Source organism: Rattus norvegicus, chromosome 18, assembly GCF_036323735.1.
Source record: "Rattus norvegicus strain BN/NHsdMcwi chromosome 18, GRCr8, whole genome shotgun sequence".
Lineage (NCBI taxonomy): Eukaryota > Metazoa > Chordata > Mammalia > Rodentia > Muridae > Rattus > Rattus norvegicus.
The window spans coordinates 24,295,955-24,318,378 of NC_086036.1; the positions used below are offsets into that span (position 1 = coordinate 24,295,955).

Genomic DNA, 22,424 nt, shown 5'->3' on the forward strand with positions numbered 1-22,424 from the left:
CCTTCTCCTGACAGGATTCATCTGCTCCACCTGACGGAGTTCCTGGGAAGGCTGCCGTGGTCTGCAGGTAGCTGCCGCTGCAGCCTTGCGTTGTCTCTGTGGTTGTGGCTGTCTCTAGGAATTGAACTCTGTGCTGTATGTGGCTCAGGCTGGGGCTGCAGGTGGAGGAGGCAGACGGGCGCTCAGAGTATGGTCTCCCTCCTTCCCTTTTCTGTGTAGGGAAGCCCTGGGATTTCCTTCTTCCTGAGTCTTATTTTGGGTCCAGGTTGGTTTTGCCGAGAGAGAGAGAGAGAGAGAGAGAGAGAGAGAGAGAGAGAGAGAGAGAGAGAGAGAGAGAGAGAGAGAGAAAGAGACATGGAGGTCAGAGGGAGGACATTGGGTGTCCTGGTATATCATCCTCAGCATTATTCCCTTGAGACAAGGTCTCTGAACTTAAAGTTGGGTTGGCAGTCAGCCTGCCCAAGTGTTCCTGCCGTATCTTCCATAGCCACCCACCCAGTGATGGAGTTAGGGATTGGAACTCTGGTCCTTACACTGTCTCCTCCTGAGCTGCCCCCTTAGTCCTGACCCTGCCCACTTTGTGCTATCCTCTTGAATACAGGGGGTGAGAGGATGGGTGAGGGGAAGTGTCTACCCTAGTGCAAATGACAGAGCTTCTATGTTTATAGATGGAACCCCTGTGTGGGCTGCCTTTTTTTTCTGAGGCCCCGGTATGTGTTTGGGATGTGGGCTACCTTGGAGGCTAGCTCTCCAGAGAAAGTGAACTGCACGCTGAACTGTGTCAGGGATTTTTCCGTGAGGATCTCCTATCCACTCCAGAAATGTGCCAGGCTGAATAACCCGGGGTTTTCTTATGAATAAGGGTCCCCAGAGGTTCAGGGTTGGATATGAATAAAGCTGGCTCGGTCCCTGATGTGGGGGTAACAGCTGGGTCAAGAAATACCCACCATCTCCTATGAAAGAAAGATGAGAAGCTCTAGGAGCCATTAGTGGCTGGCAGGAGACTTAAGGATGAGTTTCAACAGTACAGAGGTAGGAGGTCGGTGGCTTTTCTGGCCTCTGCACTGTCTTTAGTTTTCTCTTTGCCTACCATGCTTTCTAAGTCACTTTCTTTGCCAAGACAGGAACAATAGGGGTCTGGTATACAGCCCAGGCTGGTCTTGAACTCATGGTCCTCCTGCCTGAGCCTTCCAAGTATTGGGACCACAGACATTACTTCCACACCATTGATTATTGCCTTATAGGAAGAAATTATGGACAGTTGGAAGGAAAATATGAATTCCCGTGACTTTTCTTTCCCATGTGTTTGTGTGTTCACATGTGTGTGCATGCATGTATTGGTCAAAAGTCAACCCCAGGAGTCATTTCTTAGGTACCCTGTGTCTTTGAGACAGAGGTTTTCACTGGCCTGGAGCTCTCTGATCCAACTAGGCTGACTGGTTAGTGAGCTCCACAGGTCTCCCTCTTCTGCCCCCCTCCCCATGCTAGAACTATGGCGTGTACTACCATGTCGTATAGTTTTGGGGGAAGGAATTGAACCCAGGTCTTCATGTTTGCAAGGAAGCACTTTACTGGCTGAGCCATCTCCCCACGATTCACTCTTGTTGAGAAGGCAGGAAAGAAAAACAAAACAAACCAAAAAGCATGCTTATTTTTTTTTATGGAATAACGTAAATTTTCAGTGCTTCTGTTTGTGTTTTATAGTGCTGGGAGTGGAACCCAGGGCTGTGTGCCTGCTAAGACAGCTGGCACGCTGGGCCCATTTGTGTTCTTCCGTAGCAACCCAGGCAGCAGGTGCTGAGGGGGTGGGAGACGGTGGCTTAAGAGGCAGTTCCACCCCCATGCCTGGGCTGAGAATAACGCCACCCTCGTGTTGGGGCAAGGAGCGGTGGCTCTGATGACATATCTGGATAGGTGGGTACAGGGCTACAGCCAGGGGTAGGGCATGTGCCTGTGGGGACTGTGCCCCACCCAACATGACAGGTCCTGGGGTCACCTCATGCCATTCACATTCCACTGGCCATGCCTGGTTGCCAGCCTTTTGGCCCAGCTCTAGGGCCAGACTATTGAGGCCCAGTCAGGACTCCACACAGTGGCTGCTGCCGGTTCTGCAAGACTGTCCCTATGGGGGCAGTCCTTCAAGCTTCCCTCTCAATGATCTCTGAGGACTACCGTCTTATCCTTGTGTGTGTGTGTGTGTGTGTGTGTGTGTGTGTGTGTGTGTGTGTGTGTGTGTGTGACATGTATGGAGGCCTAAAGCTGATGTTGCCCTCTCTTCTACCTTATTCTTCTAAGTCAGGATCTCAGTCAAACCCAGGGCTCACCCATCTTCCTAGCCACCTTGCTGTGGGGAATCCTGTGTCTGCCTTCTAAGACTGGGGTTGCAGAAAGGTGCTTTGCCACCCAGCAGATACATGGGTTCTGGGACCCCGAATTTCCAGGCCTCTTGCTTTCATACTTAGCTCTTTAAGCCCTGGCCCATCTCTGTTCTTTGAGAGAGAGTCCTTCACTGACCTGATAGTCTAGGCCGACTGGGGAATCCTTTGACTCTGACCTTCCAGTGCTAGGATTACAGTGTTCCATCATGCCTGTCTTTTTGTGTGGGTTCTAGGATTTTAGGTCTTCATGCTTACCTTCATAAAGGAAAGCAGTTTATTAGCTGAGCTCTATCTCCAATCACTTCACCCTTTTAACCGAGAAGCAAAGGGCAAGAAGCTGGGGGTTCTTGCAGGACCCTGGAGAATTGCAGCCGAGAAGGCTGCTGCTGGAGGGAGCTCGGTCTGTGAGCTGTGGGCTTAGCTGCTGTCTATCCCCGAGGAAGGCTAAGCATGAGCTTGAGAGAGTCATAGAGGTGTGTGGCCACATGTGGAGAGCTGGGTAGGGAGGGGGCTAGGTGGATTGGGATGGCTTGGGGAAAAGCAATCCTACCTAGGTTAACAGGAGGCGGAGATGACAGGTATGGAACCAGCCGTGACTCCTAGGGTGAGCCTTATGGCCCCTTAGACTTCTTGGCATCTCTGGGTACTTCTCTGCCCCATGTATCACCATCCTGGGGAAATGACGCCCTTTCTCTAATTGTTCAAACCTGGATCCCCTGCCCTCATTTTTCATATCATATCTGGTTATTCTCTCCGTTTCCTGTCCATGTTCTGGCCACTGCAATCTCACCTGAATGTATTCCCTGACTTATCTACTCTTTTGAAGGATATCCCCACATAGCAAAACCTGACAGAACAGAAGTCAATCAAAATCAGGCTTGATGGGTGGGAGGATGGCCCAGTTGGTACAGTGTTTACTATACAGGCCTGAGGACTCGAGTTCCTTCCTTCAGAACTCAGTGCTCACTGATTTGGCTAGCAAACTCCTTGTCACTTCCCCAGTTATCTGCCCCTTGTGAAAGTCGGTAAGAAGAGAGAATGATGTTGGAGGGCTGGGAATGTGGCTCTGTTGGTAGATTACTTTGCCTGCGCATAAGGTCCTTGGGTTTTCTCCTTAGGACTGGTGGTACACACCTGTAATCCCAGCACGACAGGGGGGAAGAGGCTCAAGGATGGTGACTTAAAGAGATTCAGGAGCTGAACTGAGAAGACTCAGGTCTATCCCTTTAGGTAGCCTGAGCCTGTATATGGGGGAGACCCTTCTACCCCAGGTACAAATGTATGAGCTCTATCTTATGGGTGTCCATTACTTTGGGTCCCTCTGGTGGGGGTGGGGGGCTGTCTGAGGGTGGGTGAACGTTCTAGTCTTCTACAGATGGAACTCTGTCTCTGGCTTCTTCCCAAGACTGGCATCACAGACACTTGTGTTAACTTTGAAGATGGAAGGCAGCGCCAGATGGTGGCTGGCCAGCCGGTGCTACACTGCAGAAAACATCAAAGGTTGTTCCTGGCCAGGGTCTTCTCCATCCTGGATTTGCTTTCAGAGATTGAGCTCCTGCGTGGGAACTCGATTCTCTCTACTGAGACTATAGCTGGAGCAGGTGCAAGGCCCTGGGCCCAGTAGCCTGGTGCTCTCCCACAGGCTAACCCCAGTTGAAACCTTTCTCTCTTTGGTTGCTTTCCCTTCCTTCTTGGAGTTGGGGGTTAGGCACAGCAGTGGCTCCTCAGGCTTGAGCTGTCAGTCACAGGCTCAGTCGCTTTTGCTGGGGCCGCTCTGAAGGGACGGAGCATGCATTTGTTATGTACTGGACAAAAGCAACTTAAGGAAGGAAGGGAGGGAGGGGAGGAGGGAAGAAGGGAGGGAGGGAGGAAGGTAGAAAGGGAGGGAGGAAGGGTTTATGTGGTCCATTGTTGTGGAAGCAGCTGGTCACGTTTCGTCTGAGGTGAGGAAGCAGAGAAGTGAATGCTGGTGCTCAGCTCTTCTTGTCCTGTCTCTCTGGGATCCCAGCTTATGGGATGGTGCTCCCTGCATTCAAGGTGGACCATCCTACCTTAATTAGCCCAGTCTAGAAAAGTCCTCCACAGACACACAGAGGCTTGCTGCTGGTGATTCTAGATCCTGTCAATTTGACAGTCAATATGAATGTCACAGAAGGCTTAGACCTCAGTGTTTGAACTCAGGCTCTGAGGAGACCTTGGCAGAGCTTGGTGAGATGAGAAGCTACCCCTCAAGCAGTCAGTAGCGCAAGTCACAAGAGGCAAGAGTCACCTCCAGGGGCCACCTGGTGATGAAGCTATGTCCTATGTCACCCTGCTTGGTGCGACTCTGTCTGCTCTCTCACAAAATGGCTACCATAAGCCTGCTTGTTCCAGAGAAGAAGAGTGGAAGCCGTGGTTGAAGGTGGCTCAGATGGCAGCTTGGAACAAGAAAAGGGTCTGGACAGGCCTGTGAGCATCCCTCGGCCATTCTCCTGTTGGAAGAAAATGACCTCTGTTGGAACCTATCACGCTAGCATTGGCCAGCGAAGCCTGAAGAAGCTGCTGCTTGGTCTTAGCCCCAACTGGTGACAGCCTGGTGACTGCTGATCCTGGTCTGTCTCTCTTCCCACACTGATAGATCTGAGCTGCACTGACTCATGTCTGCTTCAGACTCCTGGCTCTGTTCTGCTTAGCAATGTGCCCAGTAGTGTCTTTGCTTTGGTTCCCTTTTCTTGCTTAAAAAAATATTATTCGTGTGTGTGTGTGTGTGTGTGTGTGTGTGTGTGTGTGTGTGTGTGTGTGTGTGTTTATGTCCACTCTCTCCTACCATAGCTTCTGGGGATCAGATCCCCAGTCCTTAAGTCAATGCTGCAAGAGGTTCTTTCCCATCAAGCCCTTTGGTCTACCCTGTCTTGCTCTTCTTATTTCTGGCTAAGTTACTTCTTTCATTGGTGTGGTAAAATATCTGGAACTTAAGGAAGGAGAGGTTTATTCCAGCTTATAGTTTGAGGAGATACAGTTTGTCATAGCAGGAGCCTGAGGCAGCCGGTCACATGGCTTCCAAGTCAAGAAGCAAGGAGAGATGAATGCTAGTGCTCAGCTCACTTTCTCCCAAGTTCAGCACCATAGCCTAGGGGATGGTGCCGCCCATGATTAGGGTGGGTGTTCCCACTTCAGTTAGCCTAGTATAGAAACTCTGTCACAGCCACACCCGGAGGTTCTTCTCCTAGGTTATTCTATCTCCCATCAAATTGACAATATTAACCACCCCAGAGGACTATAATCAGGAGCGTGAGACATGAAGTGAAGACTAAATGCCAGGGATTTCCAGTTCAGCGATACCTAATGGGAAGAAAGGACTGATTCTAGGGCGGAGGCAGGGCAGGATAGGAGGAGTCTGGAACATTTCGCAATGCTAGAAAAGAAGGTCAGGAAGATAAATGGGGATATGTCAGGAGGCTCCCACTGGTCACATTTGGAACATTTGAGCATGAAAAAAGAATCATGATGGGAACAGATTTGTGCCTCAGTGAATGCAGAATGGAAGCAGGAGTCCCTGACACCAGCCTTCCCACTTGCAGAGAGGTAAGCAGGGAAGGGCTCTTCAGAGAAGGCCAGGGTACATGGAGGAGGCTGGGCCACAGTTACAAGTGCTTCTCAGGCTTGATACATAGAACTCAGGGTGGAGGAGGGATTGCATGGAAGGGCACCTAAAGCAATTCAGCAGGATAGGATGGAGTCTGGAATTGCTTTTCTTCACCAGGCTTTTGGTTAACAGTTATGCAGCTGATCCATAGACTTCTTGCACTGACTAGTTTTATGTCAACTTGCCTCAAGATAGGGTCATTTGGAAAGAAGGAACCTCAAATGAGAAAATGCTCTCACCAGATTGGCCTGTTGGCAACCATGTAGGATTTTCTGATTGATAATTATTGTGGGAGGTCCCAGCTCCCTGTGAGTGGTATTACCCCTGAGCAAGCAGTCCCGGATGCTATAAACAAGCAGGCTGAGCAAGCCACGAGGAGCAAGCCAACAAGCAGCATCCCTCCATGGCTTCTGCTTTAGTTCCTGCCTTGAGTTCTTGCCCAGATTTCCTCAGTGATGGACTGGGCTGGAACTATAAATGAAATAAATCCTTCCCACCCTAAGTTGGTTTTGGTTATGGTATTGTATCACAGCATTAAAAAACTCTGAGATGCCTCCCTTTGATTAGCAAACCTGTGTACGTGCACCTATATGTATGCTTGAGTGTGTGTTTGGGTGTATGTGCATGTGTGTGTGTAGGCCAACACTAATCTTTTTCTCAGTTGCTTTCCCCCCTGTTTGGTGAGTCAGTTACTCACTGAACCTGGGGCTCCCGGATTCTGCTTCTCTAGCTCTCCAGCTGGCCAGCAAGCCCCAGGAATCCATCTGTGTCCCTGCCTCCCCAGCACTGGAATCAGAAGACATGCTCTTTGACGCCCTACTTTTCTATGTGGTTGCAGTGGATCTGAACTCGTCTTTGATTCCATAATGGTGTGTTGGCCACAGAAGTAATCTTAGCACTTGGGAGGTAGAGGAAGGAGGATCAGAAGTTCAAATTTACTCTTGGTTACATAGGGAGCTTGAGGCCAGCCTGAGCTACATGAGACACTGTCACAAACAAACAACAAACAAACAAACAAACAAACAAGGAAAAGGTCAGATGGCGGGTGTGGAGGAGGCGAGCACACAGTGAAGTGCTGTTCATTTTTTTGACAAGGTCGGTTCTTTCAGAATGAGAGTTCGAGGGGGACCTGTGGAGGCTGGTGTGACGCATGGGCCTTCATCCTCTCTTCAGAACTCCCTCCTTCTTACTGTCAGGAGCCTGGATGCTTGGTGGCTGCGTCCCGGCTCCTTGTGAGAGCCAGCCCAGGTCGCTCCAGTGTCCTAGCAGAGAGGGAGAGGAGAACCCCTCATCTTTAGGGCACAGCCAGATGGGCATGGGTGTAAGAGATGGGCTGGGAAGGATCTTGGACGCTAAGGGTCCTTGTAATAGAGAATGGGCCCTGTGGAAACTGTCGCTGGTCATCTTCACCATTGCCACCCCACCAGAGAGCCCTCTGGGACAGAAGGAGGAGGGGGGAGGACCCTGCACCCCTTCTCCTCCTGGGTACCCACCTCTGGCCACTCCCACATCCCTGGTCTGTCTTTTCATAGCTCTGTATTTCCCTGTAAGGCTTGCAGCTGTCATTCTGCCTCTGCCAACCTGGGAGACCCTTTAAGTTTGGGGTAGAGGGAGGCCCCCACTATGCTCTGAACCAGAGCACCTAGCTTGCTGATCCTAGCTCTGTGTGGTAGAGGAGTGTAGGGGTGAGGAGGGACCCATAGAGGAGTATCCTAGAGTATCAGGGAATCAGAGTAAAACTCAGGGGTACCTGGACAGATGGATAAACCTTTGGCCTGATTCTGGGGTCCCTTTCTCATTTTCGCTTCGCACAGGGGAAACCTGTCTGGTTTCTCACAGGGCCTTTTGCTTGCCTTCCTGTCCGCCCCAGTGTGAGTTTGTGAGGGCGTTAGAGTGTGCATCCTGTTTCTGTGGTCCCCAACCACAGCCTCTGCCGTGTGAAGATCGGCGGGGAGGGTGGAGGAGGCACCCTACTGACTGGATGAAACTCACTTGGAGACAGTTTCTTCCTGAGGCTCAGACTTGCTGCCCGCTGGGGAGGAGATGATGAGAAAGGTGAAGGCCTGAGGACTTTTTGAGGGTCTCAGCAAAGGAGTGGTGGGTCCTGGGAGGAAGGCTGGTGAGTGCATGTGCCCATGTCTGTGTAGGCACTCCAGTGTTGGCAAGATGGAGTGAGTGGTGGGTGGAGTTCCTCCTCTGCTTCCTACAGCAGGTGGGACGGCAGAGACCTTCAGCTCTCCCGTTCCCTTATCTTTCCTCCTGGAAATGGCTCCTGGGTTTGACCCTGAGTTCTGGAAAAGTGCTTATTCCTGCCTAACCTCTACCATTAGACTGTGTGTGTGTGTGTGTGTGTGTGTGTGTGTGTGTGTGTGTGTGTGAGAGAGAGAGAGAGAGAGAGAGAGAGAGAGAGAGAGAGAGAGAGAGAGGGAGAGAGGGAGAGAGGGAGAGAGGGAGAGAGAGACAGACAGACACAAGCATAGAGAGAGAGGGGGGAGGGAGAGAGGGAGGGAGGGAGAGAGAAACGGAGATAGACAGACAGACAGACAGACAGACACCACAGAGGGAGAGAGAGGGGGAGTGAGGGAAAGGAGAGAAACAGAGACAGACAGACAGACAGGCACGCGCGCGCGCACACACACACACACACACACACACACACACACACACACACTCACACACACACACACTCACACACACACCACCCTCAGCACACCGAGGGAGAGAGGGAGAGAAAGAGGAAGAGAAAGAGGAAGAAAGACGGGCTCTTGCAGAGTTGCTCCAGTCTTTGGCAGGGTGTCTTACATACACCAGGAGAATGCTGAGCCCAGGGCCTCTCTTCTTACTCTTAGGGCTTAGGGAGGACTTCCTCCCTTCTCAGAAGCACAGGTGGCTCCAGTAGGCACTGGCCGCCACCCAGCCGCTCATCTCAGCCCTCCCAGGGAAAGTGGGCCGTCTCCTTTTACGGCTGCGGGGGGCTTTCAGCTGACGTTTGCGGAGGGAGGCCTGGAGCCCTTGCTGAGGTGTTCAGGCAGCTGTTGACAGACACTTCAGCCCCACTCACATCTGACCAAGGGCTGAGGATGTGAGGAGAGGAAACCCTGATAGGAGGTGGCATTCATTGAGTAGCACTGATAAGCCTTCCTGGACTGATGGCTCTGAGCCTATTAGTGACCTCCTGTGCTGACAAGCACATACATGTGGAGGTGTGGCCAGTCTGAGTCTTATCGTTTGTCCCACGTGAGAGCTCCTCTTTGTTCCTTGCTAAGTGCGACATTCAGGGTGAGTGTGTGGATCTCTTAGTGACTGAAGGTCTGGGGCTTCCCTTTATTATGTGCGTGATTTAGAATCTATATGACAGCCACGGGGATTTCCAGATATGTCCTACGACAAGGAGTTGAACCGGGATAGAAATAGACGGTTCACGAAAGACTAGAAAGATGGGGCTAGGGTGGTGGCTAGAGCTCGCACTACTCGAGCGGGGTGACCTGAGCTCGGATCTCTGGAAGCTGTGTAAAGCCCATGTCTGTGATGCCACTAATCACAGGGGCAGAGACGGGAGAATCCCTGGGAGCTCGTGGGGGTCATCTGGCATCCAAACGTGGCACCCATAAGGTCAGCTTTCTATGACTTGCAGGGCAAACAGTTTACCCACTGAGCCAATTCCCCATCCTCTCATATGTCAGTTTGATGTTCTGGGACCTCCTCTCTGCCTCATTTTCCCACTTCTCCAGTTCCATTTATAACTGGGGAACCTGGGTACCACCCCGCACCCACCATCGCTCCACCCTTCTCATCCTTCAAAGCTCAGCTTAACGTCTGTGCTCTTCAGCCTCTCCTGGTCCAGATACAGAGGGTCTCTGCTTCCCCAGTTCTCTGTGTCTGTGAGCTCACCACAAGAGACTGCAGTGAGTGGGATGATTGGGCTCTGTCTGTGGGAAGAGGGGTGTGTGTGTGTGTGTGTGTGTGTGTGTGTGTGTGTGTGTGTGTGTGTAAATATGGGCTATGGAGGAAGAAACATAATGGCTACACCTATGTCACTCTAATGGTCTACTCAAGTAGGAAGTTGATGGTAAGTGATTTCAGCCAGGACCAGCAGCCCTTGCTACCCTCTCTGGTCTGTGGTGGTCTGTTCTGTGTTTATTCTGGGCTTCCCTGCAGTGTCATGGGCCTTGGCCGTGGCAGCAGAATCGTCTGGGTATGTGAGGACACCCTGTTTGGCCCCTTTCCTGCTCAGCCCATGTTGAGTGGGTGGGTGGGGTTCCTAGCAGTGTGGTGAGATCAGTGGGGAGGGGCATTTGGTCTCTTAGGCTGTTTCTGAAGCTTTCTTCTTGGTGACATCATGACAGCCTGTCTGAGACTCCCTTCTTGGCTGTTCGTAGAGCTTTGGATAGAAGGTAAGGAGTCCTGGGTGCTCCGGCTTCACTGTCTTCGTCTATTTCTTGCTGGTATAATACAGTCAGGGTAACTTATAAAGAGAATGTTTTGGGGTTGGGCACAGTTGGTGAAGTGCATGCTGTGTTACCACGAGAGCCTGAGTTCAGATTCTTAGCACCCACATAAAAGAAAGAAGGAAGAAGGAAAAGCGTTTTAGTCAGTTTGCTATCATTGTAAAATATACTTTAGACAATCGACCTGAAAAAGAGGAAGAGTGAATCTCTCCCTTAGTTCTGTAAAAGCCTGCTTGCAAGTACCCTTCTCAAACCCTACCTCCATTTGCTGGAAATTCTGCCTCTTGGTTAGCTCTTTCCCATGGACCCTCCCAGCTTTCCCTTCTAGCCTATCTACATTCCTTTGTGTCAGCCACAGATGCCCAGAAACACCTTCAGTGCTATCAGAGACCCATAGAGGCCACACTGAGCACGTGGGCAAGTGATTTTGAGTAGCCTTCTGGTCTTCTATTGTGTTCAGTTCAGACTTATTCTGAGTCCTTCATGTAGCAGCCTGCTTGCAGGAGCCCCTCCTCCCACCAAGTCTCTACTCCCTGGGGACTTACCTCTTGGTGTGGACCAAATCTCCCTTGGCCTTTCACATAGTCCCCACCAGCCTTTCCTCCTAGCCCACCTCACTCCTTTCTGTCACCCACTACCAGTGTCCCTGAGGCCACATTTACCTAGATTCTAGAGAGGGCAACAGAAACCAAAATACAAAATACCTACCCAATAAAGATAAGACTCGATATATCAACACCTAGAAGAATCCCTATCATGATAACTTCAGATGCCCAGACTCCAGTGTGAAAACACAGCATGAATAGCCAGGACAGTAAACCTTCACCAGTGGGCCCTGAGAAATTCAATACGGTTAAAACTCAAGTCAAGGACTTCAGAATAGCAGTTATGAATATGTTCAAGGATACTAGACAGGGTATGAATAAATCCCGTGAACACAAAGAAATAGTTGAATGAACTAATGGAAACAGTTAATGAATGACATAAAAATATAAATAGAATCACTAAACCAAACCAAACCAAACCAAAACAACGACAAAAAAAAAAAAAAAAAAACCAACCAACCAACCAAACAAACAAACAAAAAAACCCAAGACGGAAACAAAGCAGGAAATGAATTTAGAATGTCAAACAAAAACCTCAGATGTAAGCCTCATCAACAAGAGAGGAAAAGATATCCTCAGTCATTGAAGACAAGGTAACAAAAATGGATACTTGAGTCAAAAAAAAAAGGCTCAAAACATCCAAGAAATCTGGGACACTATGAAAAGATCAAATCTAAGTGTAATAGGGATAGAGGAAGGAGAACAAACTCAGGTCAGATAGACAGGACCAAAAAAAAAAAAATCCTACAACAGATAATAATCAAAACACTAAACATACAGAACACAGGAAGGGCATTACAAGCTGCAAGTGAAGAAGATGAAATAACATAAAGAAAGGCCCATCAGAATAACACCTGGCTTCTCAATGGAGACTCTGAAAGCCAGAATTGTCAGGCTGGATGTTCTACAAAGTCTGAGAGACCACAAATGCTAACCCAGACTATTATACCCCATGAAACTATTGATCATAATTGATGGAGAAAGAAAACCATTCCATCATAAAACCTATTTAAACAGTTTCTATCTACCAGTCCAGGTCTACAGAAGGCCAACTATATCCAAGGAGACATAAGGACTAAACAGTACCCGAAAAGTCAATTAAAGAGGGAGAGAAACCCACGCCATAACAACAAACTAACAGAATCAGTAAACACAGTTCCCTGGTAACTGTGATGGCTATTCTTGGTTGTCAACTTGATTATATCTGGAATGAACTATAATTCAGAAATGGAGGGCACACATGTGACCCACTTCTTGAAGCTGGAAGACACATACCTTTAATCTAGAGGCTCACCTTTAATAACCTTTTCCATCCTTTTACCCTGAGATAATGGTGAGGTATGTTTCCTGTGAGGTATGTTTCTTGGACGCAGCAGAAAGATGGATCTGACTTTCTAATCCAATCTGTAAATCTATCTGAGCCGTACCTTCTGCTGGAGGTCTACGTAAGGACAGTGGAACAAGAAAGGGTTTGTTCTCCTTCCTCTGCTTGCACTTACTTGCCAGCACAACTGTTGGAGCTGGCCTCTTCAGGATTACAGTTTATGCAGAAGGCCAGCTGCAACACCCAGCCTCATGGGGCTGAGTAACTTCTAGACTCTTGGACTTCCCATTCACAGCTGCCTGCTGCTGGGTTAGTTGGACTGCAGCCTGTAAGTCATTCCAATAAATTCCCTTTATATGTAGACTCATTTCATAAGTTCTGTGACTCTAGAGAACCCTCACTAATACAGTAACACTCAATATTAACCATCTAAATTCCCCGGTAAAATACAGGCTAACAGATTGGATTAGAAAAGCAAGATCCATCTTTCTTTCTAATGCATCTTTCTGCTGCACCTCACCATTATCTCAGGGTAAAAGGAAGCAAAAAGTTATTCCAAGCAAATGAACCTTTGAAGCAAATAGATGTAGCCATTTTAATATCTTACAACTCACTCTTTAAACCAAAACTAATCAGAGGTGATAGGGAAGGATACTACATGTTTATCGAACAAAACATCCTCCAAGAGGATATTGCAATCCTAAACATTTAGATATCAAATACAAGGGCATGCAAATCCATAAAAAAGAAACACTACTACAGCTAAAATCAGTTAACTTTCACACAGTGATAGTGAGTGACTTCAGTACCTCACTCTTACCAATAGATGGGCCAATCAGACAAAAACTAAACAGAGAAATAGTGGAGCTAACAGACGTTATACACTAAACGGACTTGACATAGTTACAGAACATTTTGCCCAAGCACAAAACAGTTTCCTTCTCTGCACCTCATGGAACTTCGTCCAAAACTGACCACATACTGGGACACAAAGCAAGTCTCAACAGATACAAGAAGATTGAAAAACACCATGCTTCCTTCAGATATGACCACCACGGATTAAAGCTGTGTATCAATAACAATAGAAACAGCAGAAAGCTTACAAACTCATGGACACTGAACAACTCTACTAAATGAAAAATGAGTCAAGTCAGAAGTTAAGGAGGAAATAAAAAAAAAAACATTTTAGAATCGAATGAAACACATCCAAAACTATGGGACACAGTGAAGGCAGTTCTAAAAGGCAGGTATATAGAACCATATATATATATATATATATATATATATATATATATATATATCTCCCCATATTAACAACTTAAAAGGTCTAGAACAAAAAAGGAGAACTTACACTCTCAATGGAGTGGTGACAAGAAATAATCAAATTAGAAACAAATATATGAAATCAATACAAAGAGTCAATGAAATGAGTTGATTCTTTGAGAAAGATCAGTAAGATCGATAAATGCTTAGACAAATTAACTAAAAGATGGAGAGAGAAAATCCAAATTAACAAAGAAACAAAATAGAGAGAGCATAACAACAGACACCAAAGAAATCCAGAGAATCATAAGGACAAACTTTGAATATCTGTACCCCATTGAACTGAAAAACCTAAATGAAATGAATAAATTCCTTGATATATATGACCCACCAAGGTAAAATGAAGATCAGATAAGCAATTTAAATAGACTCATCAGCCCCAGTGAAAGAGAAGTTGTAATTAAAATCTTCCCAATGGAAAAAAAAAAGCCCAGGGTAAGAATGGACTAAGCATAGAATTCTATCAGGCCTCCAAAGAGGACTTAGCATCAGTACCCTTCAAATTATTCCACAAAATAGAAACAGAAGGGACATTGCCTAATTCTTCTTAGGAGTTATCCTGTTACCTAAACCAAAGACTCAATAAAGAAAAAAAAAAAAACCAACACATTTCTCTTATGAATCATGGGCCTAGGGGAAAATCAAATACTACTACTCCATGAAAAGAATGTAGCAATGAAATGACTCCTAATGACATTCTGTAATAGTCCTAGGTCAGTTGCTTTGCTTAGCCATCATCAGAGATGGGAGCTAACACAGAGATTCACAGCAGAACAACGTCCAGAGAGTGAGACATTCTGGAACACTCAATGCATAATTGGGAAGTCTTCATCAAACTCTCTCGCAGGACTCAGGGATCTTTCAGGAACAGGAGGCAGAGAGATTCTGAGAGCCAGAGGGGATGGATAACTCTACCAAAACAATGTTCTTTAGACACCACAAGTCTGATGCACAGATGAACCCTTCCACACTGTGGTGGCATGCCCAGGCTTTGCACAGGTTTAAGCCCAAAGGGGTCTGAGTGCCGAGAAGGGGCGTTAGACAGGGAATCCCACTCGGAAGAAGAAGTCCTCGGCAACTGCTACCCACTTGCAAAGGAAAAACTAGTTTTCTGCAATGGAGTCTCACTGGGAACCACTTCAGTGCAGGCTCCATGAGCAGCATGTTAACTACACTTCAGGGCAGGCCCCATGCCTAGCACATGGCCAACAGAAATCAACCTCAGTGGTCCTTTCGTATACTTTTTGTGCCATATTGTTTTTTGTTTGTACTTTTTTTTGTCTTATTGGTCTTTGCTTGTGTATTTAGATTATTGGTTTGTGTGCATGTATGTGTATTTCTTGGTTTTGTTTTTGAAAGACAGAGAAAGAACGTGTGAAATTTGGTGGGTAGGGAAGGTGGGAGGTTCTGGGAGGAGTTGGGGGAGGGGAAAGTCTGATTAGAATATATTGTATGAAGAGATTGTTTCCCAATTAAAATAACAGGCACGTCTCAAAAAAACCCCAAGCTAAATCAGAACAAAAGAGGATAGGTCTGTTTGGTTAAAATCCTTAGTTGGTTTGACTTGTTGTTGCCTTTGGGCCCTGTGTGAGCCATACGTCATATTTGGAAGTGCACACGGTTGGAGAAGTCTCTCATCTCGTAGCAGATAGGAAGCAAAAGAGAGAAAGCGAAGGGCATGGGGTCCCAGTAATCCCTTCAAGGGCATGTACTCAATGACTTAAGTCTCTCCCATGTCCTACCACATCCCATTGGCACCAAGTCTTGTGACCAAGTCTTCAACATATGGACCTTTGGCAGGTGGTTGGAGAAATGCTTGTCCAAATTGATATGTACAAGGGAGGGTGTGTGCATCACTATGGGATACTATGTAATTTTACACAGGGAGATTTGGTATTGGGTCAGAGTCCTGGAACCAATCACGCGTTGGTATTGAGGTGCACCACACAAGTATGTCACTTGTAAGAATTGACCTACTCCCTTGAAAATGGCGTCATTTTCCACACATGACAAAAAAGCCCTCTTGGCCTGGTTACCTTCCATTGGTTTTACCTGCCCACACTGCCTTGTTAGGATAAACCTTCCAACACAGGGAGTGCGAGCATAGATTCTGACCACAGCACAAGGGGCAGTCTTCATGATCCTTGTGTCCCAGCCCTTCCTGACTGAGCACCCTTGTTCCTGCCACCAGACTTCTCAAGCTGATGATCCTTCCTTCTCTGTGCCGGCAGGTCCTGCAGAAACTGGGGAAGGCGGATGAAACGAAGGATGAGCAGTTCGAACAGTGCGTCCAGAATTTCAATAAGCAGCTGGTGAGTGTTTGTGTGGAACAGCACTTGCCAGGTAGGCGATGGAGAGAACCATAGTTGTGGGGTAGGAAAGTTCAGAGGGGAGAATGGTGTGGGTCGGCGAGGTTGTGGAGGACCCTTTCGTAGATCACACAGTGAGTCTCCGAGCCGAAGGGTCAGTTAACCAAGGCTTTTTTTGGAAGTAGATTCAGATTGCACTCGTCTGGATCTAAAGCCTGGAAACACTCCCGGGGCATCCTTATCAGGATACATCTCAGGCTTAATTATGTGGGCAGCGTGGAGGCACAGTTAGATACAAGGAAGGACTTTTCTGAAGGGAAAATCCTGAGCATCCCAAATGGAGATGACTTCACCATCCCCTGGCTGAGAGTTGGGGAAAGGCAAGGCAGCAGGAGGGAGGCTGAGCTAGCTGGGCCATAGCCTATGGCTTCTTCAGGATAGACCCATGAGAATCCGAGGTCACAAAGAATGGGGCAGGGCATGGGAGATGAGGTTAGGGCTCTACTAAAAATAGGGTGGGGTAAGGGCCAGGCTGTAAGACTCCAGCTTCATGGTACTCCTAGTTTATAAGGGGCCTTGGATAGCATTGAAGGTACCCATTGAAGCCTCTGTGGCGGGTCTGGGACTCAGGGGAAGGGTCTCATTGACTTGGAGCTGGGATCTGGGCATGACAGCATGCTGGGAGAAAGCTGGAGCATGCTGGGAAGGCCATAGAGCATGCTGGGAGAGGATGGTGAGCATCAGGGAGAGAATGGGAAAGCATGTCAGGAGAGCGCTTGAGGACAAGTCACCCTGGCCTGCCACAGCTATCTAATGCAAGAGGTTCCCCAGGGCATGAGTGGGAGCCACCATGGCTACTTGTCCCTCCGGCCAGTAATGGGAGATGAGTATGTCCCCTGACAGGGGGCATCTTCTACCTTAGCTTCTTCATCTGCGAAATGTAAGCTCGAACAAGAAATTAGGAAGCCTCAGCCTCTGAGTCTGTCTCTGGTGAGGCAGGGCATGTCCTCTCCTTAGCTGTTTCCTTCAGGCTGTGGGCAGCTCTGAGGCCCCTTTGGAGACTGCCATTACCTTTGTACTCTGTGGGCCATGCGTAGCCTTGTCTGCCCTGCAGGCTTGCTCTACCACACAGTTTACGTAGTGCTTGGGATGGAACCCAGGGCTCTGTGCTCTCTACCAACTGAACTAAACCCTTTGCTCCTGGTGTTTTCTTCATTGTCAGGTGAAACACTGGGGTGAAGAGCAGTAAAAGCCATGGGGTGAGTTTAGGGGGCTCAGAGATTGAGATTTGGGCTCTAGGCCGTTTCACTTCCTCTAAATTCACCCAACCCTGAGGTAGGTGTTGCGAGCTTGGAGTGGGGCTGCTCATGTCTCTTTAAGGCAGACTGGGCTGGTAGGGGGAGGACAGGAAAGCACAGAGGCAGGAGCTGAGGTCCCTGTGGCCTGGGCCAGCAGAGTGGCACTTCCTGTTCTAACCATAGTGTTTATAGGCGTGGCCTGGAGGGCACCTGCTGGGATTTCTAAGTTCTTGTGTTCCTGAACGAGGAACTGAACCACCAGCACATGGATAGAAGCAGAGACCTTTTCTGAGTGAGGGGTGGTTTTGAGACTGTAGTTTTGAGGTGTCTTTGGCATTACAGTGCCCTTCACTTGGAGGTTATACAGGTTTGGACCAGCCTGGTGTGTGTGAGCGATGGCTTGGCAAAGGGTTGGGGGTGTGGTATGGTGTGGACAGGGTATGGGGACTGTTCTCTATTCTTAAGGGAGAGAATCCAGGAGCTGTAGTGAGCTTGGTCCTTTGCCAGCCGACAGAAATAGGATCAGAGAGGGGTATAGGAAGCCCCATTTCCTCCTGCAGCTCTGGCTGGGGCCTTTAGCATGGTGAACACAATTCTGTTAGTATAAGGCTGATGATGTGGAACTAGATCTCCTACTCCTTCTGTGTCCTCTGGAGGAGGCAGAGGTCGCCTGCTGTTACTTACTCAGGTAACCCAGGTGGATGGCTCTTTACTGACCCAGTTGGTGCCAGTCACAGGTAGTCACGGTCACCCTTGACTTCTGCCTTGTCCTGAGTGACTGCTGTGAGCAGAGCTGGTAGGCTGTGAGGCACTTGGCACTTAAGACTCAGGTTTGCCTTTCAGATATGCTTTTTTGTTCACACAAAGATTCCTTACAACACCACACTATACAAAGGTTATGGTAGTCTCATTTAAACAGACATCTCACCGAGTTGTGAACTGTTGGGCAGAAAATGCAGGCTATGGCTGGAATTCATCTCCAGCGAGGACTTTTTGGAAATAGGCTTGACCCATGCTGTTGGGTCCTTCAGCTGTGGCAGACTGGGAGGGTGGTGCTGTTGCAAGTTTCATATTGTCTTGGAGAGCAATGGCCAGGGCTGACGGGTGCAGCCAAGGTGTTGGAAACTCGATGGTTACTGGAGCCAGAGTCACACTGTGGCCAGTCTTGAAGTCCCCTTGCTAGTGGGGATCAGTGTAGAGGCTTGAGTTGCCATCTCAGGAGCACAGCAGTACAATCCTGGGGCTGCCTCCAAAGTTCTAATTTTTCTGTATTGTTCCAGGGGGTGTGAGATCTGGGCCATCCAGGCTCACAGCTTAGGGCTGATTCGTTAACATGTAGGAACTGCCTTAGGCTTGGCTCATATCAGAGTTGGCCTGTGGTTATCTCATATCTTGTAGGCATTACTTTATTCAAAGTCACACAAAATAGTTTCATGTGTGTCCTAACTTGGATCCTAGGGATCCATGTTGCTTTCAGTGTCCAGTACTACATACTCCATTCAGCTCTCTAGAAACTATCATGGGCTTCCAGGCTGGCTGGCCTCTTATTTGTAGGGTTGCTCTAGACTGCTGGGTCCTAAGGCTCACTGAGGTGCGGAAGCCCTACTCTTGGCTGTTTAGAGTAAAATGCTGTCCCTGGCACTGAATGCCTAGCAGCAAGAGCTGGAGCTGAAGCCAGCTGTCCCCTAAAACCACTAAGAGATGGGAGTCTGAGTCTGCAGGCTTAGGGTGGGACTGAACAGAGGAAGGCCTAGCATGGGTGTGTGGAGGCTGGCTGGGCTCGGCCTCCTCTGGTCTAAGGTGTTAGACCCTTACTAATATTCATGGGCCCAGCTGAGCAATGGCCTAGAACACTCTTCCCTAGCAGGGCTCTAATGGCCCTGTGACTGGAACTCAGGAACTTCTAGAGAGTTATTGCTCAGCCATTCTGTTAGGTGCCAAGGAAGACAGTTCTGGGCAGTCCCTTGCTCAACTGAGTGGTGTTTATCTGCTCAAAGCCCAGAGTCTGGGAAGCTCAAGGAGCCTTGGTACAGGGCAGGCACATGCGTTGGAAGACATAGGAAGGGGGTTGAAGTTACGGCTAGGGTGAGGGATGCTTAACAGGAAGAGAAGCTGGGTCTGGAAGGTTCTATGGCACTGGGCAACAGAATAGCATTACCCCAGGAGCACACTTTAATTTTCATCTCTAACAGGGAAGGATTTTTTAAAAACAAAAAAGATTTATTTACTTAATATATATGAGTACACTGTAGTTGTCTTCAGACACACCAGAAGAGGGCATCAGATCTCACTACAGATGGTCGTGAGCCACCATGTGTTTGCTGGGAATTGAACTCAGGACCTCTGGAAGAGCAGCCAGCGCTCTTAACCACTGAGCCATCTCTCCAGCCCAACAGTGAAGGGTTTAAGGTGTCCAAGTGTGGATGCTTTGGAGTACTGGATTCTGCCCGTCCAGTGCTGCAAGCCTCTGCATCCGGTCTTGGAACACTTCTAAGTCGGGCTTTTGTTTCCTTATTTAATCTGTTCCCAGTGAGCCTTGAACTTGGGTGTTCAGACTTACATCTGACCAGGGCTACACACTAGGCAGTCAGCCTCCCTTATCTGCATGATGCTGGTCTGAGGATTTAACTGACTGCAGAGTGAAGATATTTATAGAAACAGCAACAAGAACAACCAAGATTATACCAACAAAAGCAATGCAGTAAGCTGCTCATGTCACTGCATTATGAACGATGCAGGGATAGATGGTGTACAGTGCACAGGAGGATGCATGCGGGGTCCATGTGTATTCTCTGTCATTTCATGCAAAGGGCTTGAGCATCGTGGGTGTGGGTGTGGGTGTGGGTGTGGGTGTGGGTGTGGGTGTGGGTGTGGGTGTGGGTGTGGGTGTGGGTGTCCGACAGGGTTCCAGGACGGGCCTCCAATTTTCCTCAAAGTACAGCTGTCCTCTAGGGGGGGAACTGAGAGAGTTTTAGAGAGAGATTTTGTCCCTTTCACTCTCTCTGGTTTATTTTGTGTGCTTTTCTTAAACCACCGCTGCTGGGGTCCTGGGCTGTGAAGCCGAGTACACACGAAAAACAACAAAAGGATTCCACCCAAGTCTAGCGTAGTGAGTTTGTTGGAGCGCGCACGGGTGACTCAAAGGCAGCTGTGTACTGAGAAGCCCACCCAGGGTGGGTTATGACTCACCAAAGCTGCACCCCCTAGAGTGTCCTGACTTGCAGGCAGTGTGGCCGGCTGGAGAGTCCCCTCCCCCACACCCCCTGCCATTGTTACTGTTTATGTAACCTTGCGGAGGGAGCTTATGGATCTGTACATTCAGGCTCTTCTTGGGAGCCATCTTTACCGGTTACTGGCTAGCCTGAGCCCTCCCTCCACTCGGAGGTGCTCCCTGAATCTCCCAGGCTTTGTACGATGCTCAGCGCATTGCTGACCTCAGAGCACCCGTGTCAAGCGGTGACAGTGACGGTGAGAAGATGGCATACGGGGCCGTGGGCACCAGGGGAGAAGTGCCGGGCCTAGCGGAGGAAGAGGGCTAGGCAATGGAGGGTGGAGCACGCTGGGTTGAGCCAGGGAGGTGGCCAGTCCCTGAATGCCCTTCCTGGAGGTGGACCAATATGGGCAGAGATCATCTTCTGGCAAGAGTGCTGCACCCTCTAGGTGTCCTGTGCCCATGTCATGGGCCTGTCTCTATCCCCTCCTCCAGAGTGGGAGGGGCCAAGACGGTTCCTTCCTGAGACACAACCAGTCTCAGCTGCGTACCCCTCTCCAGTATGAAACCCACGCCTGGAGGCCTGGGGCCTGCTGGGTCGTCTGAGCTGTTCCGGAATACTTGTAGTATGCCAGGCAGGGTCATTGTTTGTTTTGTATTCTCAGGGCTCAGGGAAGTAAATTGACTTGCTTACTGCACGAACCTCAAACTTGTTTGTTCTTTCCCTTCCGCTTAGCACTTTGGGTAGTTTGAGGACTCTCTCCTGTTGTAACCCTCCTGGTACCCTGGCCTCAGCATTCCTGGTCCGTTTCTCTCACAGGGACTTGAGGTCTAGCCTGTGGTTCCATCCTTTCTGCTGGTTCTGCTGCCCCTGGGAATCTGCTACTCTGCTGGCTCAGGAGACTTCTAGTCAGCTAGCTCCTTCTCTCAGCCTTCCCTGGGCTGCAGGGCCTTGGGGTTTGTGGCAATACCTCTGTACTTCTGTACTCTGCTAACTCTGGGCCTTTCTTCTTGGAGTCTGCCACCCTCTGTCCATCAGCACCGTAGTCCCTGTGAAGACTCACAGGAGCTCTCTGTCCTTACTTTGGCACTGTGGGAGTCTGTTCCTGGGCGCCACGTAAAGTTGAAGAACAACGTGCCTGGTTGTCCTTGAACCCACCTGACATGTTTCTGTGCCCATTTGTCACAAGTTCACTGTCATCCAAGATCCGTACTGCTGCATTTGGGTACTCTGTGTGTATAGTATTCAGCAACACCCCGGAGTGATGTCATGGGGCTGGGGTCTCGTCTTCTAGCCATTCTTACACTACTGAGTGGTGGCTGACAGGTGGGGCTGTGGGGCTCCCAATGAATGGAGTAACAGTGACAGTAACAATAGCCAGAGGGCTAGAGCTGCTGTTCTTTGAGGTTCCAGCTTGTAGGGGGAATACAGGTTGATGGCTGTTGGCAAGAGCTAAGACCGGTTTGCCATGCGATTGATCCGTAGTAGGAAGGGGAGGGTTGGTGACCGATGTCCCCAGGACCTGAACTTGTTCTTGGCTTTTCTGGCAGACAGAGGGCACCCGGCTGCAGAAGGATCTTCGGACCTACCTGGCTTCTGTTAAAGGTACGCCTGTCTGTAAGGATTTGGGGCTGTCGAGCTGAGGCGGGTGAGCTGTGGGTCAGCTAGACCACATCTGCGGTGGTAATGGCTGGATGGGCATGGCATGTGAAGCCCATGTACCTCCTCCCTACCCCACAGCCATGCACGAAGCCTCCAAGAAGCTGAGTGAGTGTCTCCAGGAGGTGTATGAGCCTGAGTGGCCTGGCAGGGATGAAGCGAACAAGATAGCAGAGGTAAGTGGCTTTCATCCCTCCTCCAGGGCCCTTTTGGTGTCAGCTCCTGTCCCCGCAGTGTCTCTCG

At 49.1% G+C, this 22,424-nt stretch overlaps 2 protein-coding genes across 26 annotated transcripts in view; one reads left to right on the top strand and one right to left on the bottom strand.

Annotated features, from left to right (window-relative positions):
* The window catches only part of LOC120098222 (uncharacterized), a 702,255-nt gene that overhangs the window by 395,245 nt on the left and 284,586 nt on the right, over window positions 1-22,424 (bottom strand). The window lies entirely within an intron of this gene.
* Bin1 (bridging integrator 1) overlaps window positions 1-22,424 on the top strand; it is a 58,622-nt gene that overhangs the window by 13,115 nt on the left and 23,083 nt on the right. For 21 of the 24 annotated variants that reach the window (XM_017600832.2, XM_006254505.3, XM_006254504.3 and 18 more), the window contains exons 2-4: window positions 15,935-16,015; window positions 22,073-22,127; window positions 22,263-22,357. In XM_017600832.2, the coding sequence (XP_017456321.1) occupies window positions 15,935-16,015; window positions 22,073-22,127; window positions 22,263-22,357 (231 nt within the window). Of the gene's footprint in view, window positions 1-7,908; window positions 8,059-15,934; window positions 16,016-22,072; window positions 22,128-22,262; window positions 22,358-22,424 lie in introns of those variants that run through there. The other 3 variants (XM_063277075.1, XM_063277077.1, XM_063277078.1) reach the window with 3 other exon arrangements.